Source organism: Thermobia domestica, chromosome 7 (genome assembly GCF_964235325.1).
Source record: "Thermobia domestica chromosome 7, izTheDome1.hap1.1, whole genome shotgun sequence".
NCBI classification, from domain to species: Eukaryota; Metazoa; Arthropoda; class Insecta; order Zygentoma; family Lepismatidae; genus Thermobia; species Thermobia domestica.
Genome location: NC_137460.1, coordinates 123,395,600 through 123,410,424, shown reverse-complemented (window position 1 = coordinate 123,410,424; position 14,825 = coordinate 123,395,600). Strand labels below are relative to the sequence as shown.

At 33.9% G+C, this 14,825-nt stretch overlaps 1 protein-coding gene across 1 annotated transcript in view; it reads right to left on the bottom strand.

The window, feature by feature from the left end:
• Positions 1-3,144: 3,144 nt before the first annotated feature.
• LOC145688936 (uncharacterized) overlaps positions 3,145-14,825 on the bottom strand; it is a 355,842-nt gene continuing 344,161 nt past the window's right edge. Inside the window, exon 21 of the mRNA XM_081763102.1 lies at positions 3,145-4,172. Within this exon, the coding sequence (XP_081619228.1) occupies positions 4,021-4,172 (152 nt within the window). The 3' untranslated portion in view covers positions 3,145-4,020. The remainder of the gene's footprint in view (positions 4,173-14,825) is intronic.

Sequence of the window (14,825 nt, the reverse complement as noted above, 5' to 3'; positions counted from 1 at the left end):
CTAGCTGAACATAAATATTAAACAATCACTGATATCTAGCTATCGAGGATACATTTACGGGCGCATAATAGAAAGAGAAAATAGCAACCCTTTAACTTCTGGTACATAACCACGTGAATGGCGAGTGAGTAACTAAACTAAAAGCATGCTGTCTTCTCCTATTAAAATGATGTCAATCACAATATTCAAAGACTAAGCCAAACGGCAGAAAACAGGCAAACATTTAAATAAAGCACATAAGAGTCATTCTCATAAGGAACTAGATAATTCGATAGGTTTATGCTCACTCAGATAGTTTTAATTATCCAGTGAATGCAAAGATTTCACTGTTTGTTGTTAGTGGAGACTCGGGAAATGTGATTGAAAAAAAACTCCACGTTTAATAGAAAGTATACATTGTATTTAGAAAATAGGTTCAGTATAGCGGAACAAATAATCTATGGAAAGGAGCAACATAAAACACAATCTTAGCATAGATTCAATTAATCACTTACTGTTAGTGCATGCAAAAGAAATTTTCGACAAAGAATGAAGTCTATAGTTTTAAAGCTGAAGGTACAAAATTAATCGTTAAGTAAACTATATGATGCTGAAGGTTACTTGATCAATTACGGAGTTCTTAATTATCAAAATCTGGGAACTATCTTGAGTTGTCCTTAGTTCATACCCCGTTTCAGCTAATTCTATAGAACAGTATTATGCTGAGTAGATAACGAAAGATATTCGTATCGAGTCGCAAACTGTAGTAATGTAGTTGTAATGTAGTAGTAATGACACAAAAGCCGCGTAGCAGGTTCTTAGCAGATAAACGTTTCTAGTAATGTTGAACTCCTGACTTGAGTTACAGTCGTTCAGAAATGGTATATTCAGAAATGGTTAATTCACTTTAGATTCTGTTAGTGGTTGCAGCTTTATTATATTCTTAGTAGAGACTAGGTAATTTAAGAGGAATTATTTCCACGGATCTGGGGACGAAAACGTTCAAAAATTGAGTTGTAAGGCACTTCGTAGACTTACTTGTATGACTGTTGTCTAAATGTGGAATTACATTTTTACCATACATCTGAAATACAACATCAGTTGAGTTTATGAATTGAAATGTACATCGATATTCCGAAAATATCCTCAGATTTAGAACGGTGGTTGATCCTAAGTGGGTAATCTTTATTCGTATAACTGTCAGCAACTGATGTGAGAGACGAGAACGAAGGTCCCTCCATAGTTACAAAACGAACAGATTAACATAGCAAAAACTTTTCCCTTAAGAAAAGCAAATAGAGTTTTCGTTTTTAAAAAATTGAACTATAGTGTATCCCATAGCTTGCATCACATCTAACTAATGCTCTCTCCATTTACGAGACTTTTTAATAAGGATTCGAAAAGATTTCATATCTATTCTAATTTCCTAGGCTTTTTGATATAATTTTAGACTTAGATAGTAAAGTGATACACTTAAACTTTACAAACAAAATCGTTAGCAAGATATGTATATCTTCAGGAAAACTAGATTTCAAACGTGGGAAACCACAGCTTAAGAAAAAGTTTAAATGATATTGTTGATTCTTTGGAAAAGGTTCGGGTAAAATAAAATTTGTTGTTTGAATCAGGTGTTATTAGTAGTCGTCACAGAAACGCAGAGGAGTTATTGAAAGTTATATCGATTATTACATTTTTAAGTGATTTTACTTATGGCAACAAAATAATTAGTAAACTTGTCTTCAGAAGATATCATCAATAGGCTATCACAAGCTTGAATAATTGACTCAGGATCGGAAAGTCTCCAATCCTAGTATCCGTAATGCTTAGGGAACATGTAACCTTCTTAAACTTCAGTATGCCCTAGTCAGTGATGCATGATTCAAAATCGAAAGAGGTAATTCCCAAAAACAAATGAATTATTTCTAGGTAATCTCTTAGAAAAAGTAGATCATATTGATGACGCATGAAACAGCATTACAGGAACGAAGAAATATTCATTGAAAAGGAGTAGATAACTCTAAAAATATCAAGAACGTAACGACGACATTGGCTGTTACGCGCGATTACAATTATAGAGTAATGAGTTAGTGCAACGAACAAAATGAAACATTCTGTGTAACATGTATGATTACACCTGTGTCGAAACCAGCAGTTAATTAATGTGAATGATTAATTAAATTTAACTTGCCGGATTGTCCATTTATCAACAGGAAGAGAAAGTTTGTGGAAAATTATGGAAAGCTAAATTTGCACATATCCTTTTCTTGCGACGTATTTTTTGATTTAAGTTAAATGACAAAAACCCATTTCGGATGCAGTAATAGTAATGTTTAAATATATTTGAATGTGTGCAAACCTTATTCTTTGTGAAAAAGTAGAGAACCTTCAATCCTTAGAAGATGCATTTAAATCGAACTGCAATGACACAATTCCAGATGCATGCAAGTGCTAACTATTATGCTAAGGGAGCTTAAATAGTTCCACATAATTACATTATTCTTACAATTTTGTCAATACAAATTAAGAATTTAATATTTTACAAAAAAAAATACATTTCCTCTTCCACATGCGTATTTTCGAAAAAGCTTAAACAAAAAAGAAATTTATACAGTACGTTTTGACTATCTAAGTTTAGAGTCTCTTGAAGTATTTTACTTTTATTAAATTTTGAGATCCTTTTCGATATATATTTTAAAAATATTAAATAACTTAGACTTCTTCCGTGCCTGGTAACTTTGGATTTTGCCGCCAATTCAAAGATGTAAATTTTGTTATTGTACAAAAGATGCAAACGAGCAACCTTTCATTAATCTTTCCTAATGTAAGAGAACATTACATTAGTCGTTCTTAAGACGAGAACATTCGTTTCATTGAAAATATTTGTAATATATACAGAACTACTCTGACTTTAAGAAAAAATGTTTATCTATCTTCAATTTCGCTTGAGTTATTTACACACCCTATTGTTTGTGGTGTGTCTGATGTTTTTGGTATTTTCCTTATAAAAACAGTACATTCGTACATTAAAATACATTCATACATCATACATTTGCTTCAAACAAAATACCTATTGTGACCATATGGGTTCTTTGCATACACTACCATTTAGTCAGGACACACATATTGCATAGAAATAAATAAAATGCAACGGAATACATTGTTTGATTTACTACATTCAAAAACTACATTTACAATATAATTTTACATTATCGTGCTTTCACACTGGTGTGCAATACAAAAAGTTCACATTAAAATTATATGTTAGAGTGGAAACATTGATAACTCTTTTCTTACATTATACAGAGAAGGCATGAAGTAAACTCTGTTATAATTTCATGAAAAAATAAAACTATCAAGAGGTTAACACATAGTTGTTTATGGTATTGTAATGAGTGATGTGAAGACTATTTTTGCACTTTACAGTAGATTACATTTGTGGTGGATTCACGTTCGAAAAAGAAAACACACTTCATCCACACCAATAAAGCAAATAACACATCTGCTAGCGCAGAAGTTGTCAGCCTAAACTTCTATAACAAGTTAAAATATTACAGTAGTAATAATGTTCGTCAATTCAACTTAATGAAATTCAAATTTGAATATCGAAATTTATTTGAAATAATGTGAATAGAAAATCATTGGCAATAGCTTAAGATATTAAGCTTTAGTGAAACTCTTCTTAGAAATAAATATACGACTCCTTCTGTATGTACCTTCCAACAGCTTGTTTATATAATGATCTCCTTGTACATACTCTTCAAAAGACACGCCATTTTATTTAAGTATATTTGATATTGCCCTTTCTGTAAACCATATATTTATACTAAAATTTAAAAAAAATACGTTTAAGGCAAATATGCCGAAAATAAAAATTAAGTTAGTGATTGTACTTTAGTAAACATGTAGAAAGAAATATTTAATGCCCATTCTTTTTTCAGTGTTCCACTTACAAGTAAGAAAATGGTATTCTTATCTTTAATCATTTATCACTCTACTAACTTCTTATTTTCATCAATAATTTCTAGATCCATTTCTCATATTCTACGTAGTTACATTCCAAAGTTGAGCCAAAGATTTTCTCAGAAATATTACCCATAATGTTATCAGTGGTTTTACAATAAGAAAGTATATCACTTCTATTATGCTTATGATACTTGCTCCAACGAAGAACCCAATTACTCCTCCCACAGACACTGTTAGAAATAGTGGAAGAAAGAAAAGGATAATTACTAAATTACATTTTTCATCCTTAAGGAAAAATAAGATACTGAGTTAAATTGTAATCCTAATAAAACTAGGTCCAAGGAACATGCGGCTGAGACGTATTTTATTGGGAGAAACTCGACCTTATTTTCATCATACATGTACTTCATATTAAAGTAATAAGCAACTCACCTAATTACACACTTTGTGAGGGTAATAATAGGGAATGAAACATACTTTAAAAAGCTAGAAAAATGGGTCAATAATATGACAAAATCAAAATTTATTAAGTATATTGGAGGATTTCAAGAACTTATTTGAAAACTTATTTCTCATTGAAGATCATCTATGTGACAAAAAAGAACATACCTCAACACGAATTAATCCCTCAAGGAGAGATACTGAGAAATTACTTACATATTTCATTTTGTAAGCTGATAGGTCCTCAGGGATGCCTTCAACCATGACCACATTTTCTAAACAATTAGCTATCGAGATATTATTGTACACAGCGACATAACAAAACCCCCTCAGTCAGGATTTTAGCTTTAGGAATGTTTGTTAGAATTGTTGAGAATGAGCTAAGGGACAGACGTACGTTGTCTTTTTCTTATTATTTTGATTAAGATTTCAGCATACATTACAAAAATTATTAACAATCTTTTCAGTTCTAAAATGACTTAGACTTTGTCTAAAGTCATAGCTGTTTATTGTTTTCAATCGTTTACCCCAGGTGACCTTTTTAATGAAGAGTCGGAATTACAAAAAGTATTCTTTACTACATCAGTTAACGTAAATTTGTGTGATGGTTATTATCCTCAAAATTAAAAGATTCGATTTCTAATACCTCGAGTCTGGAGGCAGAAACTTTAAGTTGCTAACAGTATTTATCAGTGCTTTGTAAAGCCCCTAGCGACGTAGCAACATTTTTGTGGCTAAATGAGGTCGGTAGTAGAAATATGAAATATGTAAAAGAGCACTACTTGAAATATGATGCCTTCAAGTCTCTGAACGCGAAACAAAGTAACATATGATATTACAAGACTCATTTCTTTGACAACACTGACGGCTACAGTGCGTTATGATAATAGGTAGGATCCCAACCTGTTTTATTGACGAAGGGAGATATGAAAACAAAATATACGAAGTTTTCATTATTTGCATTTTAATTTATTATCGTTAAATAAAATATTGCATTTCTATTATTTTTCAAAACTAGTTTAATACATTATCTGCTAGGAAATACTCAACTGGGCTAATCTAACTTATCAATGGATCGGTGGAAAAACTGGAAACTTTAAAATTATTGACGTACAATATGAACGAAATAAGTTACGCTTAAATTGAAAATAGTTTGCTTTCGCACTAGGTTTACTTTAGCAGTAAATTTAGCATTAGTGGCATCATATCATAAACTATTGTTATATATTAAGTGTTGACAAATATCAAGCTTCACATAAAAATATTTTTATTAGGTTTAAATATATCTATGTGTATTATTCCTTGTCTCATGTTAAGAACATATTAGAAAGCGGTACGCCAAATACGTCATAGCACCGCCAGTACCAAAGAACGCCCTTATATGTCAGACATAATGAAAGGCTATTTATTATACAGTGTACATGCGAAGATATACATGTGCGAATAACAACGTATTCCCTTAAAATTTGAAGGATGCCTCTATTCGTAGAATAAGTGGGAGATGCATGACAGACAGTGATTCTGTAGTTATTTAAAAAATAATTTAACGTAATTTTGTGGATGCGCATCATTTATTCATGTATTTATTCATATTTTTGGGCATTACTGGCATCTATTGATTTTCGTCCTACGCGAGGCAATGCCCATTAGCGAGTAGTTATTCTGGGAAAATACAAGGAAGAAAGTACTCTCGGTTCTGCATTTTAAATACCATTTCGGAATTTGTCTGATTTGCATGAGAGTAAACCGAGGAAAATCTCACTGATGGCTAGTCCGAAAATGCTCTTACACCTTTCCGACCGAGTGTTAAACCGGAAATTGAACAAAGGGCGGCTGTCACCAGAAGGTAGTGTGTTAGCGACTGGGCTACCTGGTGCCACTATACCGTATTTGCTGGCATATAAGACTCACTTTTTAACCTGGAACTTGTCGGTAAAATTAGGGTGCGTCTTATACGCCGGTGCGTCTTATGCAACTAACGGCAATTCAAAGATATATTTCACTGCCTCTGATTCTCCTTTGTGTTGTTGAAATCAGGGTCTAAGAAAGTGCTGACGTAAGTTTGAATATTTCAAAAATACCGATAACATTACTTTTCCGAAGGGAATATGCCTGCAAAACTTGTCGGCATGGTTCTTATAAACCGCTAAATAAAAACCAAACAGTCCGTGTTGTTTTCTTACCGCCGATTGTTGTTTCACCTCATTGTTTTTGAAAGGATGACAATATTCTTTTATTTAGTACTTGATACCATAGTTTATATGTTTTGCATTGTTTATGAATAGATGACTAACAAAAGCTAAGAAAGATTCGCATCGCGTTCTGCTTCAGTTCTTTAATCTTCGTTAGCGTTGCAACTTGTTAAAATGTCGCAGAAGCACAGCTACGACATAGCTTTGAAGCTGCACGTTATAGGATATGCAAAAGCTAATAGGAATAGAGCCGCAGAACGTCATTTTGGCCCTCCACATACAGAAAAAATGATTCACACGTGGCGAGAACAAGACAATGAACTTTGAGCAGGAAAGCTATCTAGGCATAATCTTCGCAGAGGAGTCGTCAAATGACCACAACTCAAACAGGATGTAAGAAAATGGATTGAGGACCAAAGGAAGGACGGGATTGCAGTGTCTACAAAGATGATAATCCACAATGCAAAATCTATGTCATAGCGTAGAGGTATTACTGATTTCCCTAGTTCAACTCCATAATGTTTCCGATTCATGAAAAGAATTCGCCTTTCTATGCGTTTAGAAACTACAATAGCACACAGAATGCCAGCTGAATATGAGGATAAAATTGTACAGTTTCACAAATATGCCTTAAAAATCAGAAAACGAAAACAATTTCAACTTTCGCAAATAGCCAATATGGATGACGTAGCTCTTATTTGATGTACCTTCAAATAAAACAGTGAGCTCAAAGGGCAAAAAACTGTTACAGTGAAAACCACTGGTCATGAAAAAACTCGTTACACTGCAGATGGAACACTCGTTACACTCGTTACACTGCATTATCATATTGTGCAGATGGAACGAAATTGAGACCATTCTTGGTATTTAAAAGGAAAACTTACCAAAAGAACAAATACCAAACGGTGTAGTTATTCACGTTCATGAAAAGGATTGGATGGATGAAAACGGAATTAAGATATGGATAGAGAAGATGTGGTCCAGGCGCCCCGCAGGACTCTTAAGGAAACCGTCCTTACTTGTTTGGGATGAATTTCGTGACCACAAATCAAAAGCTGTCAAGAAGAAACTGGATGATATGAAAATGCACATAGCCGTAATACCGGGAGGATTGACAAGCCAGGTTCAACATTTAGATGTTTCTATCAACAAACCTTTCAAGAGATTCATGAGAGAGAAATGGAATACGTGGATGAGGTCTGCTGACTTCGAAGTTACTCCCACAGGAAGAAGAAAGAAACTCAGTATCATACAAATATGCGAATGGGTGAAAGCATCACGGGATGAAGTGAAATAGGAAACTGTTATGAAATCATTTAAAAAATTTGGAATCAGTAACGATATGTATGGTTCTTAGAACGACTTACTGTATGAAGACCGTGGTAGCTCTGCCGAAATGACAAAAAATGTCACAACTCTGGTTACGCAAGAACGTACCCATGTCAGAGGCCTATAAAATTCTGTGAACAACAAGTGCCCCCAGGGGTCCCATCATTGGGCCCCGTGGGCCAACTTGAAAATTTTAAATAGAAACTCCCCATTTTTTTTTTACAGATTCGGATTCTGCGACAAAAAATAAGCAACTTTTGCTAGAAGTACTTTTTCTTTATCTTTCTAGATGGCACTGTAATCGCAGAAAAATGAACATCGTAGCTACGTCCCCTCACTTTGCGATCCGAAATTTTTCCGAAATGAAAAAAATGTCACAAATCTGGTTACGCAAGAACGTACCCATGTCAGGGGTCTATAAACCTCTGTGAACAACAAGTGCCCCCAGGGGTTACGTCATAGGGCCCAAGGGGCCAACTTGAAAATTTCTAATGGAAATTCCAATTTTTATTGCAGATACGGATTTTGTGACCAAAAATAAATAACTTTTGCTTGAAGTACTTTTTCGTTATCTTTCTAGATGGCGCTGCAATCGCAAAAACTGAATATCATCATACCGACGTCCCCTAACTTTGTGATTTCAAATATTTCCGAAATGAAAAAATAAATGTGACAAATCTGGTTACGCAAAAACGAACCCATTTTAGGGGCCTATAAAATTCTGTGAACAACAAGTGCCCCCAGGGTTCCATCATAAGGCCCCAGCGGCCAAATTGAAAATTTGAAATAGAAACCCCCTATTTTATTGCAGATTTCGATTCTGCGACCAAAAATAAGGAACTTTTGGTGGAACTACTTTCTCGTTATCTTTAGAGATGGGGATGTAAGCGCAAAAAATGAATACCACCATACCGACGTCCCCTAACTTAGCGACCTGTAATATTACCGAAATTGCAAAAAGTGTGACAAATGTAATTACACAAGAAAGTTCTCATACAGGGGCCTATAAAATTGTGTCAACAACAAGTGCTCTAGGGGTCCCATCGGAGAGGCTCAGGGCCCAGCTTGAAAATTTCAAATGGAAAATTCTTTTTTTTTTTTTTTTTGCAGATCTACATAGCCAAAAATGGTTGTGTTAATTCAACTCAATTTTAACACAGGGCAGTGGTTCCAGCATAACTACCACTATGCGATGTTAGTTCAACACAGACCTCGCGGTTTTGATGATTAAACATGGGGTGTGATACGTCTTTACCACAACCGTGTAAAATTTTATCTGTGTTAGTATTTTCGGTGTTGATTCGACAACATGTCAGGTCGGTAGTCTGAAGAAAAGTGTTGAGTGTTATTTCTGGTGATGTTGCACCAACACGAAGAAAGTGACATAGTGTGTAGTGTGTTAATTATTCTCTGTTAATATTACACCATGTCAAGTAAAATATAACACAGTCTCTGTGTTACTTCAACATCATCTTTGCATTTTTCAACACACTATGTGTCATAATTCAAGGTCGAACACGTGTAAGTAACACCCTTTTGGTGTTAATTCAACACTCCCCGTATTAAAATTGAAGGTCAGATCACCAGATTAACACCATTTTTGGTGTTAGTTCGACTCCCCTTCTGTGTTACTACGACACCTATTTCGGTGTTGAAATAACTTCATGTGTGATGTTGATGTAACCATTTTTCTGTGTTTGAAAACCATGCGGTGTGCATGCCTACGCTTACCAAAGATTCTAATTTTAAAATAAGAATAGTAAACTACAGACCACTTCATATAGAAAATTTTAATAAGGATTTTTGTCGTCCTCCCTAACATTAGTGAGAAGTATTTCTTAATGGTGCGAAACACAACCTTCACCATCTTGTTCAAATATGATAGGAAACTCTTACCTATATCCTTATAATAGCTTATCGTGACTCTACTTGTTTTCCGCAGTTTTTCAAGGAAAGTTCCCGGTGTTGACTGATGAGGTCTAGTGCAGCATAGAAGAGACACAGTGATACGAAGTTGTTTCTCGCTGTTGACATGTTTCTTCAGAAACATCATGGTAAACAATTGAAAACGCATCGCGCGGTTTGCGTGTTGAAATTTTGTAAATATCTGGATTTGTTTAAGTATTTCTACTGTGTTTCTGTGTCTGTCTGTAGTTTCAAATGCCCAACATATTTGGCAATCACGCAGAAAACAACACCGAAGTATCTACACTTGTGATAACTTAATACACAGGCTGTGTGTCATTTCAACTACCGGCAATTGACACACAACTCCAAATGGAGAGAGAGTTGTTCTAACCACCTGTTTTTGTTATATTTTTACACAATTGTGCTAACACGTAGGCATATCATTGAAATAATACAACGATTTTTTTACAGTGTAATTCTGCGATAGAAAATAAGCAACTTTTACTTGAAACACTTTTTCGTTATTGTGGTAGATGGCTCTGCAATCGCAAAAAAAATGAATATCATCATACCTCACCTGAGGCTGATGATAGCTCGAGAAATACTTTGCAATTTTAACACTTGTCCAATAATTTTTAAATATCTATTCAACTAACATAAAGTGAAGTTGCCTTTATCTCCCCAAAATTTCAAATATAAACCCTTTATCTTAAGGCTGATTTGTATTCTGCAGCCAAAAACGCAACTTTTACTTTAAGTATTTTTTTTTGTTATCCTCCTAGATAATACATAAATCGCGATAATAATAATAATAATAATAATAATAATAATAATAATAATAATAATAATAATAATAATAATAATAATAATAATAATAATAATAATAATAATAATTATTATTATTATTATTATTATTATTATTATTATTATTATTATTATTATTATTATTATTATTATTATTATCATTATTTAACAACATCATTGTACATCACCTGAGGTTGACAAATGAAAAGCTGGTTCAACAAGTGGACATGCAGTGTGATGTTGTTGCTAAGACTTGCAAACAAATTAAGTTATGAACATAATATTCTTCAAGAATTGAAATTTTTCTGTAAGATTGTAGACTCTATAAAAGTTGATTAACGCCAGCTCTCCGTTGGAACATTATTCATTTTCGTCATGTTAATGTAGATCTTATAATGATTTGATTTGAATATAAACCATGTGATTTTACCTGAGAGGTAAAATTTAAAGTGAACACGTAATGTTGATCGGTGAATCTATGAAAGTTTCAAATAAAATTATTAGTTTGTTGTTATGGTTATGTAGATGTGCATACTTACGATTTGATTTGAAATTGCATGTAATCCCATTTGAGAAGTGAAAGTAAATGTGAACATCTATTAAAGTTTAAAATGAAACTATCAGTTTGTTGTTATGGTTATGTAGATGTGCATAATTACGATTTGATTTGAAACTACATGTAATTCCATCTGAGAAGTGAAAGTAAATGTGAATATGTAAAGTTGATCTATAGATCAATTAGTCATTAGAAAAGGGAGCAAATGTGCTTTTATAAAATTAGTGTAACAAATAACATTTGATCACAAGACATACATATGTGTCATTCCTATGTCATGTTCTGTAAATACTTATCATTGGTCGTAAATTACGTTCCAGTAACATAGAAGCTATTAGATATTACTAGCAGTAATCATTGTTACAGAAAATCTCTGAACACTGAAGATGTATTTCAACTCTATTTCAACTGGTTTGTATTAGAACTCTCAAAGTGAACTTGTAACGTTCTCGATGATTCGAGGATGGGGCAATCGTGAAAGGTCATATGAAGAATAAGGGTAATATTTAACGAAAACAATTTCGCGTCCCAAACAATCCCATTTCGAGGCATCGTAAGACGCGCCGGGAAAACGGTAAACATAAAAGAGTGTAACATTCCTGATCGACCAAAATCGGCGACAAACAGCTTGATGTTGCACTCACTTATTGAACATTCTCACCTTTTCATCCATATAGTTGCTGAATAACGTGAGATTAGTCACATGTCTACGAAAAGAATATTGAAGAAAATAAAGTTCCGCCCATACAAAATTCATCTCATATATCAGCTGAATGAAGATGTCTTTGATCATCGTGTAGAATTTTCAGAAAATATGATTAAACAAATCAATGATGATCCACCACCACAATTGTATTTCCTGATGAAGCCACGTTTCACTTAACTGGTTACATTAACAGATATAATTGCAGGTTTCGGCTTGACAGCAATCTCATTGGCCTTTGCAAACTCACTCTAAATCCTGAAAACTTGAATATCTGAGAAGTAGTGCTAAATAGTACAATAACTGTCCGCCTTTTTAGCAATGACAATTTAATTTTTGAACTGTGTGAGGAGATGCTTTGAAATCAAGTAGTTCCATCAATGAGAGACACCCTAAAAGGCAATTTTGTCCATAGATGGTACCAGCAAGATGGTGCAAGACCCAACTACATTATAAATATGCGGCAATTTCTTAACACGGAATTTCCTAAATAACGGATTGGCAGAAGAGGCGAGGTCGAGTGGCCCGCTCGTTCTCTGTTACCCTGATTTATCGTTACTAGAACACCTTGTCTGGTGTTTACTAAAAGTCCGAGTATACCAAACAATGCCAACCAGTTTGGATAATCTTCGTCAAAGGGTTATTCATGAAGTTGAATTTATTGAACTGGATGTAATCAGGAATAGAATATTTATCTTTTACCATCGAATTTCTCACGGTCAGACCAAGGAAGGTGCGCAGTTTGAGCACTGCTGTGAAATATCAGTTACATTTTGTTCATCTGCAAATTATATACAACCAAGTCGGGACAGGCAAGGGGCCTCACGATAATCAAGTTCTTCGAAGAAAAAAAAACGGGAAGACAGTACGTGGCTGGTAAAGCTGGTGTGTAGTTACGTATTCCGCAGCTAGCCTGACAGTAAATTAAGATAGCAGGAAGTGAACATAGGACAACGTTCTCTAATTTCGAATTTCATGTGAAACGGAATGTACTTAGTGTTCAACGAAGTTAGGGTTATGTTAAATCCAAGTATATCAGTCACACCTCCCTAAGAATTTAACTGAATTTTGCGAACGCATCTAAAAAGCAGGTGAATCTACTGACTCTGACATACCAATATGTCAATTAAGTTACCTGTATGTCAATTAAGTTACTTTTTGTTTTATCCACGTTTTGTAAATTTGTTCTTCTGTGAAATCTCCGTCATTTTTGTGCCTTTTCGTACGTGTAAAAAATAATTTTATTTAATCTGTCCGTGTCACGTGATATTTAACGAATATATTGGTCTATTTGATTTTTACAATTCATGGGAAGATGTGTCTTGTTGTAAAGCATTAACATTTTCCTTTCTATATCGTAATGTTTTACAACGGTCGCATTGAAATGTGAATAAAAGCAATTTTGTTTTATGCTAAGCCTTTTTTTTAAATATTGATACCGTATTCTGTGCTTTTTAATTGCACGTGTATATCTAGAAATATTTAGGTTATCATCAATCCCAGGTAAAGTACATAATATTTCTTTTTTGTGATTACAATTCCACCTAAGTAGATAACAACAAGTACTTTGAAAAAAATTTGCGTATTTTCGGGCGCAAAATCAAAATCTTCAATACAAATTGCGGGATTCCATCTGCAATTTTCAAGTTGATGCCTGGGCCCTATGATGGGAACCCTGGTGACAATTGTTCACAGAATTTTATAGGCTTCTGACATGGGTACATTTTGCCGTCACTAGATTTGCTACATTTTTTGTCATATCGGAAATGTTTTAGATCTCAAAGTTAGGAGACGTCGCGTCGCTACGATGATACTCATTTTTTGTGATTGAAGCTCCATCTAGTAGAATAACGAAAATGTGCTTCAAATAAAATTTGCTTAGTTTTAGACCCAGAATCAGATTCTGCAATAAAAATAGTGGGTTTCCATTTGAAATTATTAAATTGGCCCCTGGGGCCTTATGATAGGACACCCGGGGCTCCTGTTGTTCTCTGAATTTTATAGGCCCCTGACATGGATACTTTTTTACGTAACCACATTTGTGACATTTTTTGTCATTTCGGAAATATTTCAGATCCCAAAGTGAGGGGACGTACGCACGATGATATTCATTCTTTTGCGATTACAGCGCCATCTAGAAAGATAACGAAAAAGTACTTCCAACAAAAGTTATTTATTTTTAATCGCAGATTCCGAATCTGCAATAAAAATAGGGTGTTTCTCTTTGAAATTTTCAAGTTGCCCCCTTCCCCGTTAGCGAGGAGGAGGGGAACTTCATTTTATGTTAGATAAATAGATCTTTTTAAAATATTGGATACGTGTTTCTCGGTTTTTGAATCTCAAGTGTATTTCTCGAGATACGCCACTGTCCGAACCTTTTTGTTACACTGGATATATATATATATATATATATATATATATATATATATATATATATATATATATATATATATATATATATATATATAGTACCTTCGTCAGCTATACGTTATACACGTCCATTTGTATGTGAGATCCTGACAGCCTATATTGTTTCATACGGAATGTACATACAGATGGAACACTAATAGAGAAATGTTTTATATTGGGTTTCAGTTATACCTTAGCTGTACTACCATGAGCAAAATAAATGACGCGTCTCTTTATTTTGAAGTTTTTTGAAAATATCTCCGTTTTCTTTATATGTTCGAAATCTCGGAAGGTTTCCCCAGCAGGACAGGTTAATAACAAACCCGTTTTTAATATTTGTGTTAGATATTAGCTTAAAATAAAGAAATTAGAAGCAAAAAACATTAAATCGACAGAAATCTCGAGAATTACCAACTCTGCTAAAGTGGGAAATTTTCAAGAACGCGAGGGAATTCTGCAGTTCAACACGAAGCAGCGACATCTATGTCAGTGAGAGAAGCGTGGATTAGATCTACAAACGAAAATTTTAACGAAATATTTC